The sequence below is a fragment of the Ostrea edulis genome, chromosome 9 (assembly GCF_947568905.1).
Source record: "Ostrea edulis chromosome 9, xbOstEdul1.1, whole genome shotgun sequence".
In the NCBI taxonomy this organism is placed as follows: domain Eukaryota; kingdom Metazoa; phylum Mollusca; class Bivalvia; order Ostreida; family Ostreidae; genus Ostrea; species Ostrea edulis.
Genome location: NC_079172.1, coordinates 28198450 through 28218002, shown reverse-complemented (window position 1 = coordinate 28218002; position 19553 = coordinate 28198450). Strand labels below are relative to the sequence as shown.

The 19553-nt window shown below is 35.8% G+C and overlaps 1 protein-coding gene across 2 annotated transcripts in view; it reads right to left on the bottom strand.

Moving 5' to 3' along the window:
- Positions 1 to 19553, bottom strand: part of LOC125660309 (uncharacterized) — a 50548-nt gene that overhangs the window by 14177 nt on the left and 16818 nt on the right. Inside the window, exons 1-3 of one of the 2 annotated variants that reach the window (XM_056150026.1) lie at positions 15441 to 15613; positions 12320 to 12357; positions 7797 to 7853 (exon numbers count right to left, since the gene is read on the bottom strand). In XM_056150026.1, the coding sequence (XP_056006001.1) occupies positions 7797 to 7853; positions 12320 to 12357; positions 15441 to 15513 (168 nt within the window). In that variant the 5' untranslated portion in view covers positions 15514 to 15613. Of the gene's footprint in view, positions 1 to 7796; positions 7854 to 12319; positions 12358 to 15440; positions 15614 to 19553 lie in introns of those variants that run through there. The other variant, XM_056150028.1, reaches the window with a different exon arrangement.

Sequence of the window (19553 nt, the reverse complement as noted above, 5' to 3'; positions counted from 1 at the left end):
CGAATCTCAAATGAGCCTCCTGGGCTTTTGTATAATTCACCTTAAAGTTTCCTTTTTTCATTGATATGATTTACAGATTAACATTTTGTCCAAATACATGTGTATATATGTTACTCACACAATGAAATAATCTAAACTGTATACCAGAGCAGATCTCTGAAATCTTCACAGGATTTTATGACTCTTATATATGCACCGTAAATTGAGTTCATTTAAATGTAACAGCTATATGAAGCATGACACGCCAACATCCCATGGATATATATATAGGTAAGCAATTTACAGTGTATTTTATAGACTGTCAATCTTGTTCTAGACAGGGACTGGACCCTCACTTACAGTTTACTAAGGCATCATAAATTAGAGTTAGGATCTTGTATATTAGATTATTTCAACTTATTTTGATTTGATTCTTATAATTTCTTTAATTCTTATATGACTTCACATTGTGGAATCTGATTGCCACTCAATATTATGTTGATCCTCATTTACTTTTATTCTACATTGATTAAATTATAAGGGTAGCATATTTGACAATTTTGAATTAAAAATCTTCCAAAGGAATGTAGTTCATGAATATATATTTCTTTTGTTTACAGTGTGTTGTAGGGAGTTTACTCACACTAGGATTAAACAAGAAATCGCTAAAACGCATCAAAGATGCGTATGGCCGAGTTGCAGTTTGGAAAATTATGCACGCTTGCATTCACGAAAAAAAAAAACATGCACGTATTTAACATAATTTATAAGTATGAAGCTTTGAATGGCTGCAATAGGTATTTAGTGTGATAATGACCTTGACCTTTGGTCTTTGGATTTCAAAAGCAACATGAATCTTGAATGCCATCAGGATTTAAAGTCTGATAAACATGCACCAGCAAGTACATGCATGTACATAAGTTAGAGGCAAGCTCAAATCTACAGTATATAGTGAAAAAGAGACCTTGACCTTTTGACCTCAAAATAAATAGGAACCTTCCTCTTTTGGATGTGATCAAAAATATGCAAGTCTGACAAAGACGCACCAAGTAGTATGAAAGTTAAGACTGGACAAGCTCAAATCTCTGGCATTTAGTGACAAAGTGACCTTGACTTTTGCCCTTTTGACTCAAAATAAATAGGAACCTTCCTCTTTTGGATGTGATCATGTTATGTAAGTTTCACAAAGATGCCCCTAGTAGTATGAAAGTTAGAGACCAGACAAGCTCAAATCTAGGGCATTTAGTGACAAAGTCACCTTGACCTTAGATAGAATGTTCTATCGTTAAAATGATAATGTCCTACGGACCCGATTAGGGCTTGTTCCAAGACACAGTTAGATTATTCTAACTACCTTGACCTTTGACCTCAAAATAAATAGGAACCTTCTGCTTTTGGATGTGATCATGATATATTTTTATGTAAGTCTCACAAAGATGCACCAAAAAGTATGAAAGTTAGAGACCGGACAAGCTAATTGTGGACGCCGCCCGCCCGACTGGACACCCATCCTTCGCCAATTTAAAAGCCGAGATTTGCTACGAAACTCGGCTAAAAACTTAATTTACTTGGTGAAATTCGATTTTTATGCTTTTAGAAATCTATTTGATAATAGGTTTGAAGTAGCTAAATATAATCATGCTAATAGACTATTTCATATTTATAGTTTTATCAATCTGTATAGCTAAATATAGAGATTGTACTGGACCAGTTGATATTCCTCCGATGTTGAGCAGTGTGTAAACATAGCTAGTCTTTGGTATTTTTTTTTTATTATTATAATTCAAATTGTATATTTTTTTCAGAGTGTTGCCTGTTCTTCGTGAAAGTCAGATACAGGTAAATGTGAATATTTCCAAAATCAGTTTATTAAAGTTTAAACGAAGAACAACACTTTATCCAATCCATGCCCTGAATTAAACCCAAGTGAGCCTATTGAGACTGACATGTGTTTGTGAGTACAGCATTACATGAAAAATGGATGAAACTGATAATTGAGTTGTTGTGGATGAAACTGATAGTTGTTTCCAAATACTGAATAAGTGAAAGATTCAACTTCTGTGGTTATAGATGTCTGGTTTCATCAATTTTCAGTGATGAAATATGATCTGTTCAATTGTTTACGGAGCTTAATTTAATTCATAACTCTGAAAGTTTATAAGGATATAACATAAATATTACATTTCACAGGAATTAAAGTATGTGCTTTGTAGTACTTGTTTTGGTAAAGTCCAATACCCATTTAATTCTTGAAATGTTCTTATAACATGTTCATGAACTGTCCTTAGTTTGTTCATGCATTTTAATTACCAGAACTGCATGTTCCTGAAAGATCACATGAGACAATCATCTAACATTTCAGGAATTTACCAGAATTATTCAAGAACGTTCTTGTGCAGTTCATATCATGATCCTAATTTGGTGTTCATGAACTAGCTGTTCCATAAACAGTCTTTAATTTGTTCATGCATATTACCTGAACTGTTCCTGAAATAACCAATGAGACAAGAATTTAACATTTCAGGAAATTACCAGATTTATTTTAAAAGACCACCTCGGTTCTTGATCAGTTCAAGAACATTTTTAAGTTTTTCATTGGTTCTTGTTAATCAGTCCTTAAAAATTCCATGTTCTTGAACATCTTGACTTCAGGTACTGTTCCTGAAATGTTAAAGTCTTGTCTCATTTGTTATTTCAGGAACACCCTCTAAAAAGTTCAAGAACTGCGAGTTACAGTTTAAGCATGTTCTAGAATAATTGTTCAAGAGCAATTCGTGAAAGGTTCTGGATAATTCAAGAACTGTTCAAAAAGGTTTTGAAGGGGAATCGGAACAATACGTTATTTCCGAGTTGCCCAATAGTTCTTTCCCTTTGTGGAACTCTTACGCACAGTGAGACGCAAAACATATTTATCTTCCACACGCGGTGGGTACAAATGCTTATCGCTGCCTTCATATATTGCCTAAAGGCCGATTATCAGACATTATGCAACCACCCAAACTGTAGGGACACTCAATATTAGTAAGTTTATTAGTATTTGATAATAAAATAGCTCAAACAAAAATCGATAATCACCATTTTTCTTTGATTAAAATATCACTCGTGCAGAGGAGGAAATAACAAAATAATTTCATATTTAATTTGATTGCCTAATTCAAACAAATATTGTTCTTGATATGGTCAGTTTAATGTATACCAACGGCTGATATAAACAGAATTTACACTTTCATTACTTTTATCCGTATTTACATAGCTAGTCTATAGTATATGTATACATCTTGTACCCACTCAAGCGTTCAACAGAACACTGAACGTACCTCCATCACAGAAGAGCTGATATCTCGGAAGTTGCGTATTACACTGCTATTGGTATCATTTAGATGCACTTTACAAATACAACTGCATGTCTTTCTTTAAAAAGATCAAAACAGCAACATGATCTACTGGTTTCTTCCTTTGCACAGAATTTAAAATGCTCCCAGATTTATAGGTCGCAGTGGGAGCAATAATTCAGTGACACGGTCGGCACCACATTTTCCATTACTGGAAGCCATTTTTGCAACATAATTTTAAACTCAAATAGGACATGCAGCTCAAATTACTGTGGACCGAGAATACCGAACCACAGTAGAGTGTAAAGTATCGTGAATCCAATCATATACCATCTCACGGTTGATCATTGCACCCTTATAATCAAATGTTCACCCCCCCCCCTTATTCCTAATTCCTTCATAGGTTTAAACAATTGTGAATTATTACAAAGTTAAACAAAAGGCCCATGGGCCACATCGCTCACCTGAGTCACCTTGGCCCATATCTGAAGACTTTCCATATATATTTGCATGTAAAACCTTAGTCCTTATTATGGCCCAAACTACCCTTTGCAAACTTGAATCTACACTATATCAGAAAGCTTTCATGTAAATGTCAACTTCTTTGGCCCAATGGTTCTTGAGAAGAAGATATTTAAAGCTTTTTCCTATATTTGTATGTAAAACTTTGATCCCCCCTCCCCACTTGTGGCCCCATCCTACCCCCCGGGGGCCGTGATTTGAACAAACTTGAATCTGCACTATGTAAGAAAGTTTTCTTGTAAATATCAGCTTTTCTGACTCAGTGGTTATTGAGAAAAAGATTTTAACTATATATTTGTATGTAAAACTTTGATCCCCCCTTGTGGCCCCATCCTACCCCCGGGGGCCATGATTTGAACAAACTTGAATCTGCAATATGTCAGAAAGTTTTCATGTAAAAATCAGCTTTTCTGGCTCAGTAGTTCTTGAGAAGAAGATTTTTCCTATATATTTGTATGTAAAACTTTGATCCCCTATTGTGGCCCCATCTAACCCCCGGAGCCCATGATTTGAACAAACTTGAATCTGCATTATGTCAGGAAGCTTTCATGTAAATTTCAGCTTTTCTGGCTTAGTGGTTCTTGAGAAGAAGATTTTTAAAGATTTTTCCTATATATTTGTATGTAAAACTTTGATCCCCTATTGTGGCCCCATCCAACCCCCGGGGCCCATGATTTGAACAAACTTGAATCTGCATTATGTCAGGAAGCTTTCATGTAAATCTCAGCTTTTCTGGCTTAGTGGTTCTTGAGAAGAAGATTTTTAAAGTTTTTCCCTATATATTTGTGTGTAAAACTTTGATCCACCCCTTGGGGCCCCATCTTATCCCCGGGGGCCATGATTTGAACAAACTTGAATCTGCACTATGTCAGAAAGTTTTCATGTAAAAATCAGCTTTTCTGGCTTAGTGGTTCTTGAGAAGAAGATTTTTAAAGATTTTTCCTATATATTTGTATGTAAAACTTTGATCCCCTATTGTGGCCCCATCCAACCCCCGGGGCCCATGAGTTGAACAAACTTGAATCTGCAATATGTCAGGAAGCTTTCAGGTAAATTTCAGCTCTTCTGGCCCAGTGGTTCTTGAGAAGAAGATTTTTAAATGACCCCACCCTATTTTTGCATTTTTGTGATTATCTCCCCTTTGAAAGGGACATGGCCCTTCATTTGAACAAACTTGAAAGCCCTTCACCCAAGGATGCTTTTGGCCAAGTTAGGTTGAAATTGGCCCAGTGGTTTTGGAGAAGAAGTCGAAAATGTGAAAAGTTTATGGACAGATGGACAGACAGACGGACGCCGGACAAAATGTGATCAGAATAGCTCACTTGAACCTTCGGTTCAGGTGAGCTAAAAACTGGAGACCAACGTACACCCTAAGATTAAAATTTCAGAGGATTCTCACGAATGGATACCATGTGGTACTGAATAGGGTCTGGATCCAAAGTTAACACTTAAAGATAAAAAAACAGATCACATACACATCATGAGAATGCGATTTCAAATCTATTTGGTCTACCGGTTTTGACCTTAGATGGTCATCATTAGAACAAATAAAATACTGAAATTTAGCTACTGGGGTGTAAATTTTGGCTAACGTTATCAAATAAAAATAGATTCCAGAGTGATGTTACTATAAACAAAGAAACAATGGTGCATGACAACAAACATGTGAATCAAATGTGTTAAAATAGTTGGATTTTTTTTTAAACTGAGAAGTGTTATTTACAGGGATGGACATATAAACAATTTAATTAAAGAGTCCATAAATTCCATAAATCTTCACAGTTCTGATTTTAAACGGGTGTATAAAAATTAATTTGTATAAAAGTTTAATTTTTGTTATTCAAGTAACGAAAATACTGGCCAGTAAATATTTGTTCCAGCCAGTAAATTTCATCAATTCACCCATCCCTTTGACCAGTGAATTCTTTGTTTAATTTCAAGAAGAGACCCAGTGCGCAGGCCTTATCGGTCACCTAGCTGAATACTAATGAAAAAGTATCACTACTTCCATGGGCTATGAAATCTAGAAAAAATTTCCTGTTCCGAATATCTAAGCTAAATTCTAATGTTCAGCAACAGTATAAACAAGATGTGTTCTTAAAACTTCACTGCATGCCCTCAAACATGCATACACTGATGAAAGGCTTCAAATAATAGGCGTATTAGCATTAAAATATCAAAAGATATGACTAATTTGGACTCATCCTAAAGTCATAACTCTGGGTTATGAAATTCACCATTTCTTGTACATCCTTTTCTGCTATCTCTAAGTATGCATTTAGATTTTATACAGTATCAGCAAACTTACACGTACAAACTATATACTAAGTTTGGCCCCACCCTGGGGTCAGAACCCTTACTCTGGATAATATCAAATTTACAATTTTGGTAAAAGATTACCTGCTCTATCCATTTAGCACTATATACCAAGTTTGGCCCCGCCCTGGGGTCAGAACCTCTACCCCGGGGATCATGAAATTTACAATCTATGTCCCCCTTGTTCCAAATATGCTTCATACCAAATACGAAAAAAATTGGAATGATATAGTTATCAAGAAGAAGTTAAAAATGTATATTGTTCACACATTTAATAACTGACCATTTTGGCCCCACCCTGATACCAAAACCCCAATCCCTGGGATCATCAAATTTACAATTTTGGTGAAGGACTACCTGCTCTTTCTAAATATGTATTTAGTGTCAATATAGTATCAAAAGCACTAAAGAAGATGTAATTTAAGTGTTTTACACATAAACACTATATACCAAGTTTGGCCCCACCCTGGGGTCAAAACTCCTACCCCGGGGATCATGAAATTTACAATTTTGGTAGAGGCCTTCTTGCTCTCCATCACAATGCATTTAGTTTTTCTTACATGTGTGTGCATGGTTCTTGAGAAGAAGATTTTTGAAAATTGGTCAATTTGGGGCAGTTTTTGCCCTGCCCTCAAGGCCCCAGGGATGCAGGAATCCTGAAATTTACATGTTATGTTGCCCTTGTTCCAAATATGTTTCATACCAAATTTGAAAAGAATTGGAATGATAGTTATCAAGAAGAAGTTAAAAATGTATATTGTTCACACATTTAATAACTGACAATTTTGGCCCCATCCTGATACCAAATTCCCAACCCCTGGGATCATCAAATTTACAATTTTGGTAAAGGACTACCTGTTCTTTCTAAATATCTATTTACTTTATTTAGAATCAATAGCACTAAAGAAGATGTTATTTAAGTGTTTTACACATAAACACTATATACCAAGTTTGGCCCCACCCTGGGGTCAGAACCCCCTACCCTAGAGATCATGAAATTTACAATTTTGGTAGAGGCCTTCCTGCTCTACATGACCATGCATTTAGTTTTTTTTTTACATGTGTGTGGTTCTTGAGAAGAAGATTTTTGAAAATTGGTCAATTTTGGGCAGTTTTTGCCCCACCCCTAGAGCCCCAGAGGTGCTGGAGTACTGAAATTTACAATTTATGTCCCCCTTGTCCCAATGATGCTTCATACCAAATTTGAAAAAAATTGGACTGGTAGTTATTAAGAAGAAGTTAAAAATGTTCAATTGTTAACGCACGACGGATTACTCACGACGCACAATGATGGACGACAACCAATTGCAACAAGTCACCTGAGTTTACTCAGGTGACCTAAAAACTCTGAAACTAGAATGTGATATGGCACATCTAGAATTCGATTACAGGGGTTTCTGTGTATCTTCGTTTACTAATATTACAATTAAAACAAAACAGGGAAAAGTAAATGTATATATAATCCAAATCAATGATAATTTTTACCAGAATCTGAGCAATCTTGGGATGTCTGCATTTATGGACATCAAATTTACACCAATGATCACCAAGTTGAGATCTCATTTTGGTATCAGAAATTGAGCCTTAATATATTGGCTCACATGAGCAAATTAAATCATTAATTTCACAATCACTGGTCATACATACTTTTTCAATGACAAACAATGTGGAATTCTTGTCAAATAATGTCACCTCTGCGCACCCCTGTAAGAGATTAGACATGTGAGTGAAACAACACACAACAATTAAATCTACTCTTTCCTGTCTCTTAGGTTTCATATCATTTCTATTGTATTACATGTACTTCAATCTTTACCATGAAATGAAAAATAGTGGAATTAAAACAGAGGCTCACAGGCCTTATCGGTCACCTGAATACTAGTGAAAAAGTATCACTACTTCCATGGGCTATGGAATCTAGAAAAAAAACCCTGTTCTGAATATCTAAGCTAAATTCTAATGTTCAGCAACAGTATAAAACAAGAGGTACTGTGAGCAATGCTCACTAAGAATACCCCCCGCTTACCCCAATCTCCCAAAGGGTGTTGGTAATAGGTATAAACTACCTCTTTTCTGAGTGTAAAAAACAAATGGCATGACAAACCGAACCATATTGCTACTTCGATGTCCAGTGCGTGTGACCTTTGACCTTTTGACCCCAAAATCGATAGGGAACATCTTCATCCCATGGGTAGTCCATATGTATGATATGGTGACTGTAGGTGGAAAGGATAACGCTTTAGAGCCCGGAAACCATATTGCTACTTCGATGTCCAGTGCGCGTGACCTTTGACCTTTTGACCCCAAAATCGATAGGGAACATCTTCATCCCATGGGTAGTCCATATGTATGATATGGTGACTGTAGGTGGAAAGGATAACGCTTTAGAGCCCGGAAACCATATTGCTACTTCGATGTCCAGTGCGCGTGACCTTTGACCTTTTGATCCCAAAATCGATAGGGAACATCTTCATCCCATGGGTAGTCCATATGTATGATATGGTGACGGTAGGTGGAAAGGATAACGCTTTAGAGCCCGGAAACCATATTGCTACTTCGATGTCCAGTGCGCTTGACCTTTGACCTTTTGACCCCAAAATCGATAGGGAACATCTTCATCCCATGGGTAGTCCATATGTATGATATGGTGACTGTAGGTGGAAAGGATAACGCTTTAGAGCCCGGAAACCATATTGCTACTTCGATGTCCAGTGCGCTTGACCTTTGACCTTTTGACCCCAAAATCGATAGGGAACATCTTCATCCCATGGGTAGTCCATATGTATGATATGGTGACTGTAGGTGGAAAGGATAACGCTTTAGAGCCCGGAAACCATATTACTTCTTCGATGTCCAGTGCGCTTGACCTTTGACCTTTTGACCCCAAAATCGATAGGGAACATCTTCATCCCATGGGTAGTCCATATGTATGATATGGTGACGGTAGGTGGAAAGGATAATGCTTTAGAGTCCGGAAACCATTGCGTCTACAGACGGACGGACGGACGGACAGACGGACAACCCGATTCCAGTATACCCCCCCCCCCCCCACAACTTGTTGCGGGGGGTATAACAAGATGTGTTCTTGAAACTTCACTGTCCTCAAAAGTTCATACACTGATGAAAGGCTTTAAATAATAAGTGTATTAACATTAAAACATCAAAATATATGACTAATTTTGACTCCTAAAGTCATAACCCTGGGTAGTGAAATTCAGCATTGTTTGTACATCCTTTTCTGCTATTCCTAAGTATGCATTTAGATTTTATAAAGTATCAGCAAACTTACACATAAATATTATATACTAAGTTTGGCCCCACCCTGGGGTCAAAACCCTTACTCTGGGGAAAATCAAATTTACAATTTTGGTAAAAGACTACCTGCTCTATCCATTTAGTTTCAATTTAGTATCAAAAGCACTAAAGAAAATGTTATTTAAGTGTTTTACACATAAACACTATATAACAAGTTTGCCCCCCCCCCTCCCCGGGTCAGAACCCCTACCCCGGGGATCATGAAATTTTCAATTTTGGTAGAGGCCTTCCTGCTCTACATGACAATGCATTTAGTTTTTCTTACATATGTGTGGTTCTTGAGAAGAAGATTTTTGAAAATTGGTCAATTTTGGGCAGTTTTTGCCCTGCCTCTAAGGCCCCAGGGGTGCAGGAATCCTGAAATTTACAATTTATGTTCCCTTTGTTCCAAATATGTTTCATACCAAATTTGAAAAGAATTGGAATGATAGTTATCAAGAAGAAGTTAAAAATGTCTATTGTTAACACATTAAATAACTGACCATTTTGGCCCCACCCTGACACCAAAACCCCTTCCCCTGGGATCATCAAATTCACAATTTTGGTAAGGACTACCTCTTCTTTCTAATTATCTATTTACTTTCAATTTAGAATTAATAGCACTAAAGAAAATGTTATTTAAGTGTTTTACACATAAACACTATATAACAAGTTTGGTCCCGCCCTGGGGTCGGAACCCCCTACCCGGGGGATCATGAAATTTACAATTTTGGTAGAGGCCTTCCTTCTCTACATCACTATGCATTTAGTTTTTCTTACATGTGTGTGGTTCTTGAGAAGATTTTTGAAAATTGGTCAATTTTGGACAGTTTTTGCCCCGCCCCATGGGCCCCAGGGGTGCTGGAGTCCTGAAATTTACAATTTATGTCCTCCTTATCCCAATGATACTTCATACCAAATTTGAAAAGAATTGCACTGACAGTTATTAAGAAGAAGTTCAAAATGTTCAATTGTTAACGCACGACGGACGACAACGGACGAAAACCAATTGCAATAGGTCACCTGAGTTTACTCAATAATAAAAAGGTAATGAGCTGCAATCACACAAAAGTATTTTACAACAATTCGTTAGAAGTCATTTCCTCAGTTTCTTAGCTCAACTTCAGAAGATACTATAACTCTTTAGTTTGATGCTAAATGTATCGCCCCAATTATATCATAAAGTTTCTTAACCATATCCAATTAATATTTTGATATTTAGAATGAGATATTGGAAAGGACTACATTTTGTGGCAGAAGGAGTTTTATTAAAAACACTAATCTACATGATTTTACCATATTTCTATATTTCATCTAAAATATTTTTACACAGATTTCAGTTTTGTGATACATGTACAAATGCAAGAGACTTATACAACTTCAAATCTTGTACAATTTATGAATTTGGTTGAAATAATTTTTCAAACAGCACTGCAGGCATGTACAATCAAAAACAAGAAATGTTTGTAAAACATATATAGCAACCCCCCCTCCCCCCCCCCCCCCCCGGTGCAAAATTGAAAAAGGTTATGCACATGCATCATTTAATATATATAGTAGTGCCAAACCAATTCGAGATATTGAGCATGTCACCTAGATATAAATAGGCGTCATCTACTCCTAAATTATGCTGTACCAGTGTACCAAGTTTGGTCAATCAAGCAAACAATTCTTAAAATATAGGAGATAATATATTACTATGTCCAGTTTAACCCTTGACCTTTGACCATGTGAACCCAAAATTAATATGGATTACAGTACCCGCAACCATATTCTTGATATTCCTATCGTGTTCTATCGTGCATGCATCCTATCGTATCATGTTTTGCATTTATCAGGTTTTCCATTTTCTATCGTGTTTTGCGTTTATCAGGTTTCCCATTTTCTATCGTGTTTTGTGTTTATCAGGTTTTCCATTTTCTATTGTGTTTTGCGTTTATCAGGTTTTCCATTTTCTATCGTGTTTTGCATTTATCAGGTCTATCGTGTATCATGTTTTGCGTGTATCAGGTTTTCCGTTTATCGTGAAAATCGTGTAGCTTTGGAAACTATTGGGATTGTATATCAAATCTAATGAAAAAGTACGATACTTTTCGAAAGTTTTATTCGTTTTGTAAAAGAATCTATACTTTTAGGAATCGAGAAAAGACAGTATATTTGAAGGAGAACATAAAGCTGTCGATTTTAAGGCAGAAGAAGAGCTATTTGTCTGTCCAGAAAGGGTGAAAACTTATCACAATTTCATTCTAAGTAGTCTAGAAAGTATAAGCATATATTTTAATAAAGGCTCTTTTTCTTTCGACAGACAGATTAATCTGCTCTTAGATCATCATTCATTATGTTAGAAACAAATAAGTATTCATATTTATTGTTATGTACCTACATTTTATGAAAAAAATACATTTGCATTTTTTTGATGCAATGATTATTTAACAATGTTACTGCTTAACTCTATAACAAAAGCATAGGGATTACCTCCCTTAAAACTGTTTTTTAAATACTCAACCATTTGATGATTTAAAGCTACAATTTATTTTTCTATACAGATTAAGATATATTCAAAATCATGAGAAAATAACGACTGAATATTTCTTTCCACGGCAACATTAATTTTAAATCTACCTCTGCAATAAGTCAGAGTCTGACGTAAATTGCAATTGTAAGTGCTACGATTACAACAGGTTTCATGAAACACTCGTATATATGTACACTTCAAATTAAGTGACCGTAAATGTGTGTTCACGATCTACGATCGGTTAGTGAAACAGCTAGCTGTTAGAAGGCTTGCAAACTTCAAATTTCCAAGTTGATTTTTCCATGCCCAGTTTTTGCCAAAAATTAAATCATCATTTACAATATCAAATGTGCATGCTTACCTTTTCAGGATTCATTTCAATTCTTCTCACCTGGGCAACTTGAAAAATGAATTAAATAATTTGTTGATTTTACTGATCACAAAATTATCATTCAAGGGAAATAAGCATAAGCATTGATTAATATCATTGTGTAAAAGAAATTTTGCATGTACTGTAGACATACATGTATCTAATTTTGATGAGGATGAATTTTGTTATTTTTGTATTGATTTCGTGTGGATTAATTTTCGTTGTTTGAGATATCACTGAACAAGAGGCCCATGGGCCACATCACTCACCTGAGTCACCTTGGCCCATATCTAAAGATTGTCTTTATATATAAGTATGTAAAAATTTGATCCCCTATTGTGGCCCCATCCAACCCCTGGGGGCTATGATTTGAACAAATTTGAATCTGCACAATGTCAGGAAGCTTTTATGTAAATATCTACTTTCCCGGCCCAGTGATTCTTGAGAAAAATATTTTTAAAGATTTTCCCTATATATTTGCATGTAAAACTTTGATCCCTTATTGTGGCCCACCCTAGCCTTGGGGGCCATGATTTTAACAAACTTCAATTTGCACTATGTTAGGAAGCTTTCATGTAAATTTCAACTTTCCTGGTCCAGTAGTTTTTGAGAAGATTTTTAAAGATTTTCCCGATATATTTCTATGTAAAACTTTGACCCCCCCCCCCTATCCCTTGTGGGCCCATCTTACCCCCGGGGGTTATGATTTTTACAAACTTGAATCTGAACTATGTTAGGAAGCTTTCATGTAAATATCAGCTTTTCTGGCTCAGTAGTTCTTGAGAAGAAGATTTTTAAAGATTTTCCCTATATATTTGTATGTTAAACTTTGATCCCCTATCGTGGCCCTATCATACCCTCGGGGGCCATGATTTAAAAAAAATTTGAATCTGCACTATGTCAGGAAGCTTTCATGTAAATCTCAGCTTTTCTGGTTCAGTGGTTCTTGAGGAGAAGATTTTTAAAGATTTTTCCGATCAATTTGTATGTAAAACTTTGATCCCCTATTGTGGCCCCACCCACCCCCCTGGGGCCATGATTTTAACAAACTTGAATCTGCACTATGTCGGGAAACGTTCATATAAATTTCAACTTTTCTGGCCCAGTGGTTCTTGAGAAGAAGATTTTTAAATGGCCCCATCCTATTTCTGCATTTTTGTGATTATTTCCCTTTTGAAAGGGGCATGACCCTTCATTTGAACAACCTTGAAAGCCCTTCACCCAAGGATGCTTTTTTGCGAAGTTTGGTTAAAATTGGCCCAGTGGTTCTGGAGAAGAAGTTCGAAAATGTGAAAGTGTACAGACATATGACGGAGAACAGGCGATCTAAAAAAAAATACCAGTATAAATAACACTCTGTACACCTTTTATTCCCAAATAAAAGTGTACATTAAAACTATTAAATGTTCGTTAAATTGAAATATCATCATGTGGTTTTTAATAGTCGCTTGTCTTTTTTCTATTTCCACTAAAGTGTAATCAATGTCGGATGACAGAAACTTACGTGAGATTTTATCGAACATCCCCCCTCCCCCCAAACTACTTGAATTTAGATTTTTATCCAACATCGATCTTTTCATCTTGCCCCTTAATGTGAATATTAATGTTATCCAAGAAACTTCAATTAATATAATATACATGTACTTTGGTTTTATAGTTAAACATGATTATTTTAACATGGCTACCATGACACAAAATGAACTTTTACTTGGTCTGAGCCGGTTGGATGTGCCTTAGTGGCCCAGTGGTTCTCCTGATTATCTCTCCTTTGAAGGGAGCATGGTTCTCCACTTGATCAAACTTGAATCCCCTTTACCCAAGGATAATTTGTTTCACATTTCTTTGAAATTGGTAGTGATTCTTGAAAGGAAGATTTTTAAATGATGCCACAATGTATTTTTTTCACTAACTCTTAAAATGATCTCACAATTCAAAACAAGAGGCCCATGGGCCACATCGCTCACCTGAGTCACCATGGTCCATATCAGAAGACTTTCCATATATATTTGCATGTAAAACCGTAGTTCCTATTATGGCCCCAAGCTACCCCAGGAGGCCATGGTTTTTGCTTGATTCTACACTATGTCAGAAAGCTTTCATGTAAATGGGAACTAGTTTGGCCCAATGGCTCTTGAGAAGAAGATTTTTAAAGATTTTTCCTATATATTTGTATGTAAAACTTTGATCCCATCTTGTGGCCCCATCTTACCCCCAGGGGCCATGATTTGTACAAACTTGAATCTGCACTATGTCAGAAAGCTTTCATTTAAATATCAGCTTTTCTGGCTCAGTGGTTCTTGAGAAGAAGATTTTTAAAGATTTTCCCTAAAAAATTTGTATGTTAAAACTTTGATCCCCTATTGTGGCCCCATCCTACCCCCGGGGGTAATGATTTTGACAAACTTGAATCTGCATTATATGAGGAAGCTGTCATATAAATCTCAGCTTTTCTGGCTCAGTGGTTCTTGAGAAGAAGATTTTTAGATATTTTTCCTATATATTTGTATGCAAAACTTTGATCCCCTATTGTGGCCCCATCCGACCCCTGGGGACCAGGATTCTAATAATTTAGAATCTGAGGAAGCTTTCATATAAATTTCAGCTTTTCTGGCCCAGTGGTTCTTGAGAAGAAGATTTTTTAATGACCCTACTCTATTTTTACCTTTTCTTGATTATCTCCCCTTGGAAGGTGGCCTGGCCCTTTATTTTAACAATTTAGAATTCCCTTTACCTAAGGATGCTTTGTGCCAACTTTGGTTGAAATTGGCCCAGTGGTTTTTGAGAGGAAATTAAAAATGTTAAAAGTTTACAGACGGACGGACGCCGGAATACGGGTGATCAGAAAAGCTCACTTGAGCCTTTAGCTCAGGTGAGCTAAAAAGTGTGACACTTCTTTTGAACCAACTTGAATCCTCTTTAACCATACAAGCATATGCTTTGTGGCAAGTTCGGCTGAACTTAGCCCTGTAGTTCATGTCAAAATATTGAAAGTTTACAGAAGGACAGATGGACATGCTGACCCAAAAGTGATCAGAAAAGCTCATTTGAACTTTCAGCTCATGTGAGCTAAAACATTTAGGCAGTACATGTAGTATATTTAGTAGGGTTTTACCTGAGCTGAAAAGTTTTTGCAAGTTTGATGACTTGCACGTCATATTTGGGATTCCACTCACAGATAGAGTCATTCTGCTACATATCTAGTACATGTATGCTGTCCTTTCAGTATAATTTTTTCAAAAACCTCCATGCAGCTTTCACCCAGCCATTACACAGCAGGGTATACATCTGAGATAAAAGAACTTTAATATGCACTGAAATTACATGTATATGTTGATAATATACATAATTACACACATTTTTCCATTCTTTTTCTAGGTACACTGTATGCTAGCTTCCAAAATTGTAGTACGTACTGCATGGATATACAGCTTTAGATTTGCTCCTGGTTTTAGTCTGTTCATTATTTTTCTACATACATTTTCACATCATTTAAATTCACTACCATTATATATCCATCCTACATATAAATGTCCTGATTAAATAATTTTCACTGCAATTAGATTTCACGTTTCTTTTCATACAGTGTATAGCGGTAATGAAGCTGCAGCAAAAATAAGGCTATATATGTACAGTGAGTGGTCTTTCCTTGAACATGTTTGTTCTCATAAAATTGCTCAATGTTCATCGTTCTGTCGAATTTGCGAAAAAAATTTGTTAATGTCTGACAAAAGTTTAATAGCAGTTGGTCTTCAAGTCCAATTAACATAAAACAAGAGGCCCATGGGCCACCTCGCTCACCTTAGCCCATATTTAAACATTTTCCCTACATATTCACATGTAAAACTTTGATCCCCTATTATGGCCCCAACCTACTCCCGGGGACCATGATTTTTGCAAATACAGACCCTGAAGCATATATACTATTACAGCAGTATAAAGGTGAACGAATGCTGAATGGTTGGGGAATGAATGGTCTTGTTTTACTACCCTATTTAATAAATTCAACAATTTCATTTTTGATTTGAAATAATTATAATTTTTTTTTTTATTGTTTACTGATGAATGTTTTCTGATAGCGAGATTGAATCAGAGACAGAAGTAATAAATGTATCTGTTCCATATAATCTAAATGTCCTCCTCTATCAATTCATTTTATTGAGTTAATATATATAATGATATACATCATTACATGTATATAATTTTTAATCCTATTTGGAAAATGACATAAAATATTTTATCACACAACAGTACTTTTCCCAGGTTCTTAACAAGTACGGGTTCAAAGAAACAATATTAACCCGTAGTACAGGTTCAGAATTATGCAAATTAGGTAGGTCAATCATTCATACGCCACATAAAGAAAACAACATGTCATCCGTTGATATTGTTCACAGTGACGGTAAAAGACCTATTTTGTCATCAAAGTTGTTCCAAGAGGATTTTGTGTCTTTTATGAGGAGAAAATAATTTCAAGTTTCTTCAAACCGTGACGTAGTGATGACATATCACAATCAAATTGAAAGTAAAAACTTTCTGTTACACTCAGGTTGTGAAATAGACAGTAAATTAAAATGTGCGTTTAATGATAGTTCTGTGATTATAATAGAATCTTACACTCACCAAGGCTTGGGAAATATAAAATCTGGTAACTTATTTCATAAATTTCATATACAATAAGCACTCGTTCAAAATCCTCTATATGAATAACTACTGCAACATATGACATATTCCACAAAAAAGGCTTGTATTGACTTCCACTGGGAAGGTCTTTTCAAAGTGTTAAAAGATTGTGGTGATTTTTTTGTGGTAAACTAAAAATATTAACACTCAGGATCAAGAAAATGTAAACAAGAGATGTTTGTAAAACATATAATATGCCCCCATGGTGCAAAATTGAAAATGGTTATGCATATGCATAATTTTGATTAATAGTAGTACATGTATTACCAATTCGAAATATTGAGCAGACAGTGTATATGTCCAGTGTAAGGAGTGGATTGACCAAATGACCTAAATATCAATAGGGGTCATCTACTCCTTTTGCTGTACCAGTGTACCAGGTTTGGTGTCAATTAAGCAAATAATTCTTAAAATATGGGAGACAATACATTACTATGTAGAGTTTAACCATTGACCTTTGACCATGTGACCTCAAAATCAATAGGGGTCATCTACTCCTGATGATGTACCTGTGTACCAAGTTTGATGTCTGTCAAGTAAAGGGTTCTCAAGATATTGAGCAGACAGTATATTCTTATGCCCAGTTTGACCCTTGACCTTTGACCATGTGACCTCAAAATCAATAGGGGTCATCTTCTCCTGAAGATGTACCTGTGTACCAAGTTTGATGTCTGTCAAGCAATGGGTTCTCTAGACACTCAGTGTTCGAAATTAACCATAGACCGAGTCTATGTCAAATGACACCGGTCTATGCCAATTGTAATTGGGATAGACCAAATTGTCTATGCCGATTTTCTAGATTTAAAGCAAAAGAGTTATCCCAAAAGTGTATGTCTGATAAACGTTAAGAGGAAATGAAAACATTGTTATCGAAATGGAAAGAAAATATGCTTTCCAAGTACGTTAGAAGTAAATAATAATGTTTATATTTAAATTTGTTATTTTTGTTTCAATGTGCAGTCTATGCCGATTCGATGAAGTCTATGTCATCTTGTTTTGGCATATAGACCCATGGTCTATACCAAGTTTTAAACCAATTTCGAACACTGGACACTAAGTGGTCAGTATATTCCTATGTCCAGTTTGACCCTTGACATTTGACCATGTGACCTCATGATCAATAGGGATCTCATAACCAAATAAAGTGCATCACCACAGCACATGATACGCCCGTCAATCATTATTTAATTATCACAAAACAGAGAAGAGTGAATGAAAGAAAATCATGTCAAACTTGAATAGTAAAAAGATCTAAAATGATTTTTCCATTCATAATGCTATATGTACTTCTCTCTGCTGTAGTTTTTTAATGAAAACAAATAGTGCATTTTTATATTTTTTCAACTGGTAGTTTTGGATTTAAACAAATGCCAAATCTGCAGCTTTGCTCATTGTATATCTTTTTATTGCCACATCTTAATAAAACATCAAATTACTTATCATTAAAATATGCCTATATACATATTGCAACCATCTGTTCATCTTACTCAGAAATGACACTCTGCATGTTGGTTGCTAAGAAAAAAAAAATTTAAAAATTATATTGTACAATGTCAAATTAATTTTGATAACTTCATTTTGAAAATAAAGGCTAGCCACCAAGACAGATCACTACTAATTAAGAGGCTTAGATTCCTTCTGCCCAATTCCCTAGAGATATAGATAACACCTGCTTGATCAGAGATGCTCTACCAGAAGTGATTAAGACATGCAGTCTTCTTACACTAAACCCATTAATTAATCTTATCAAAATGCCCTTTGCATGCTACCCCCATGGGACAAGTGGAATTTCTCTTGTTACTGTTAGAAACAAACGAAACATTATAAAGGCTTAAAAAACTGTACAGTATATCTTAAACAAGAGGCCCATGGGCCACATCGCTCACCTGAGTCACCTTGGTCCATATCAAAAGATTTTCCATATCTATTTGCATGTAAAACCGTAGTCCCTATTATGGCCCCAAACCTACCCCTGGAGGCCATGGTTTTTACAAACTTGAGTCTACACTATGTCATAAAGCTTTCATGTAAATATGAACTTCTTTGGCCCAATGGTTCTTGAGAAGAAGATTTTTAAAGATTTTCCCTATATATTTGTATGTAAAACTTTGATCCCCTATTGTGGCCCCATCCTACCCCAGAGGGGCATGATTTCAATAAACCTGAATCTGAACTATATCAGAAAGCTTTCATATAAATCTCAGCTTTTCTGGCTTAGTGGTTCTGGGAAGAAGATTTTTAAAGATTTTTCCCATATATTTGTATGTAAAACTTTGACCCTCTATTGAGGCCCCATCCGACACCCGGGGGCCATGATCTTAGCAATTTATAATCTGCACTATATCAGGAAGCTTTCATATACATCTCAGCTTTTCTGGCTCAGTGGTTCTTGAGAAGAAGATTTTTAAAGATTTTTCCTGTAAATTTGTATGTCAAACTTTGATGCCCCCCTTGAGGCCCCATTCAATCCCCGGGGTCCATGATATTAACGAACTTGAATCTGCACTATATCAACAACAACAAAAAAAAAACAAAAAAAAACTTT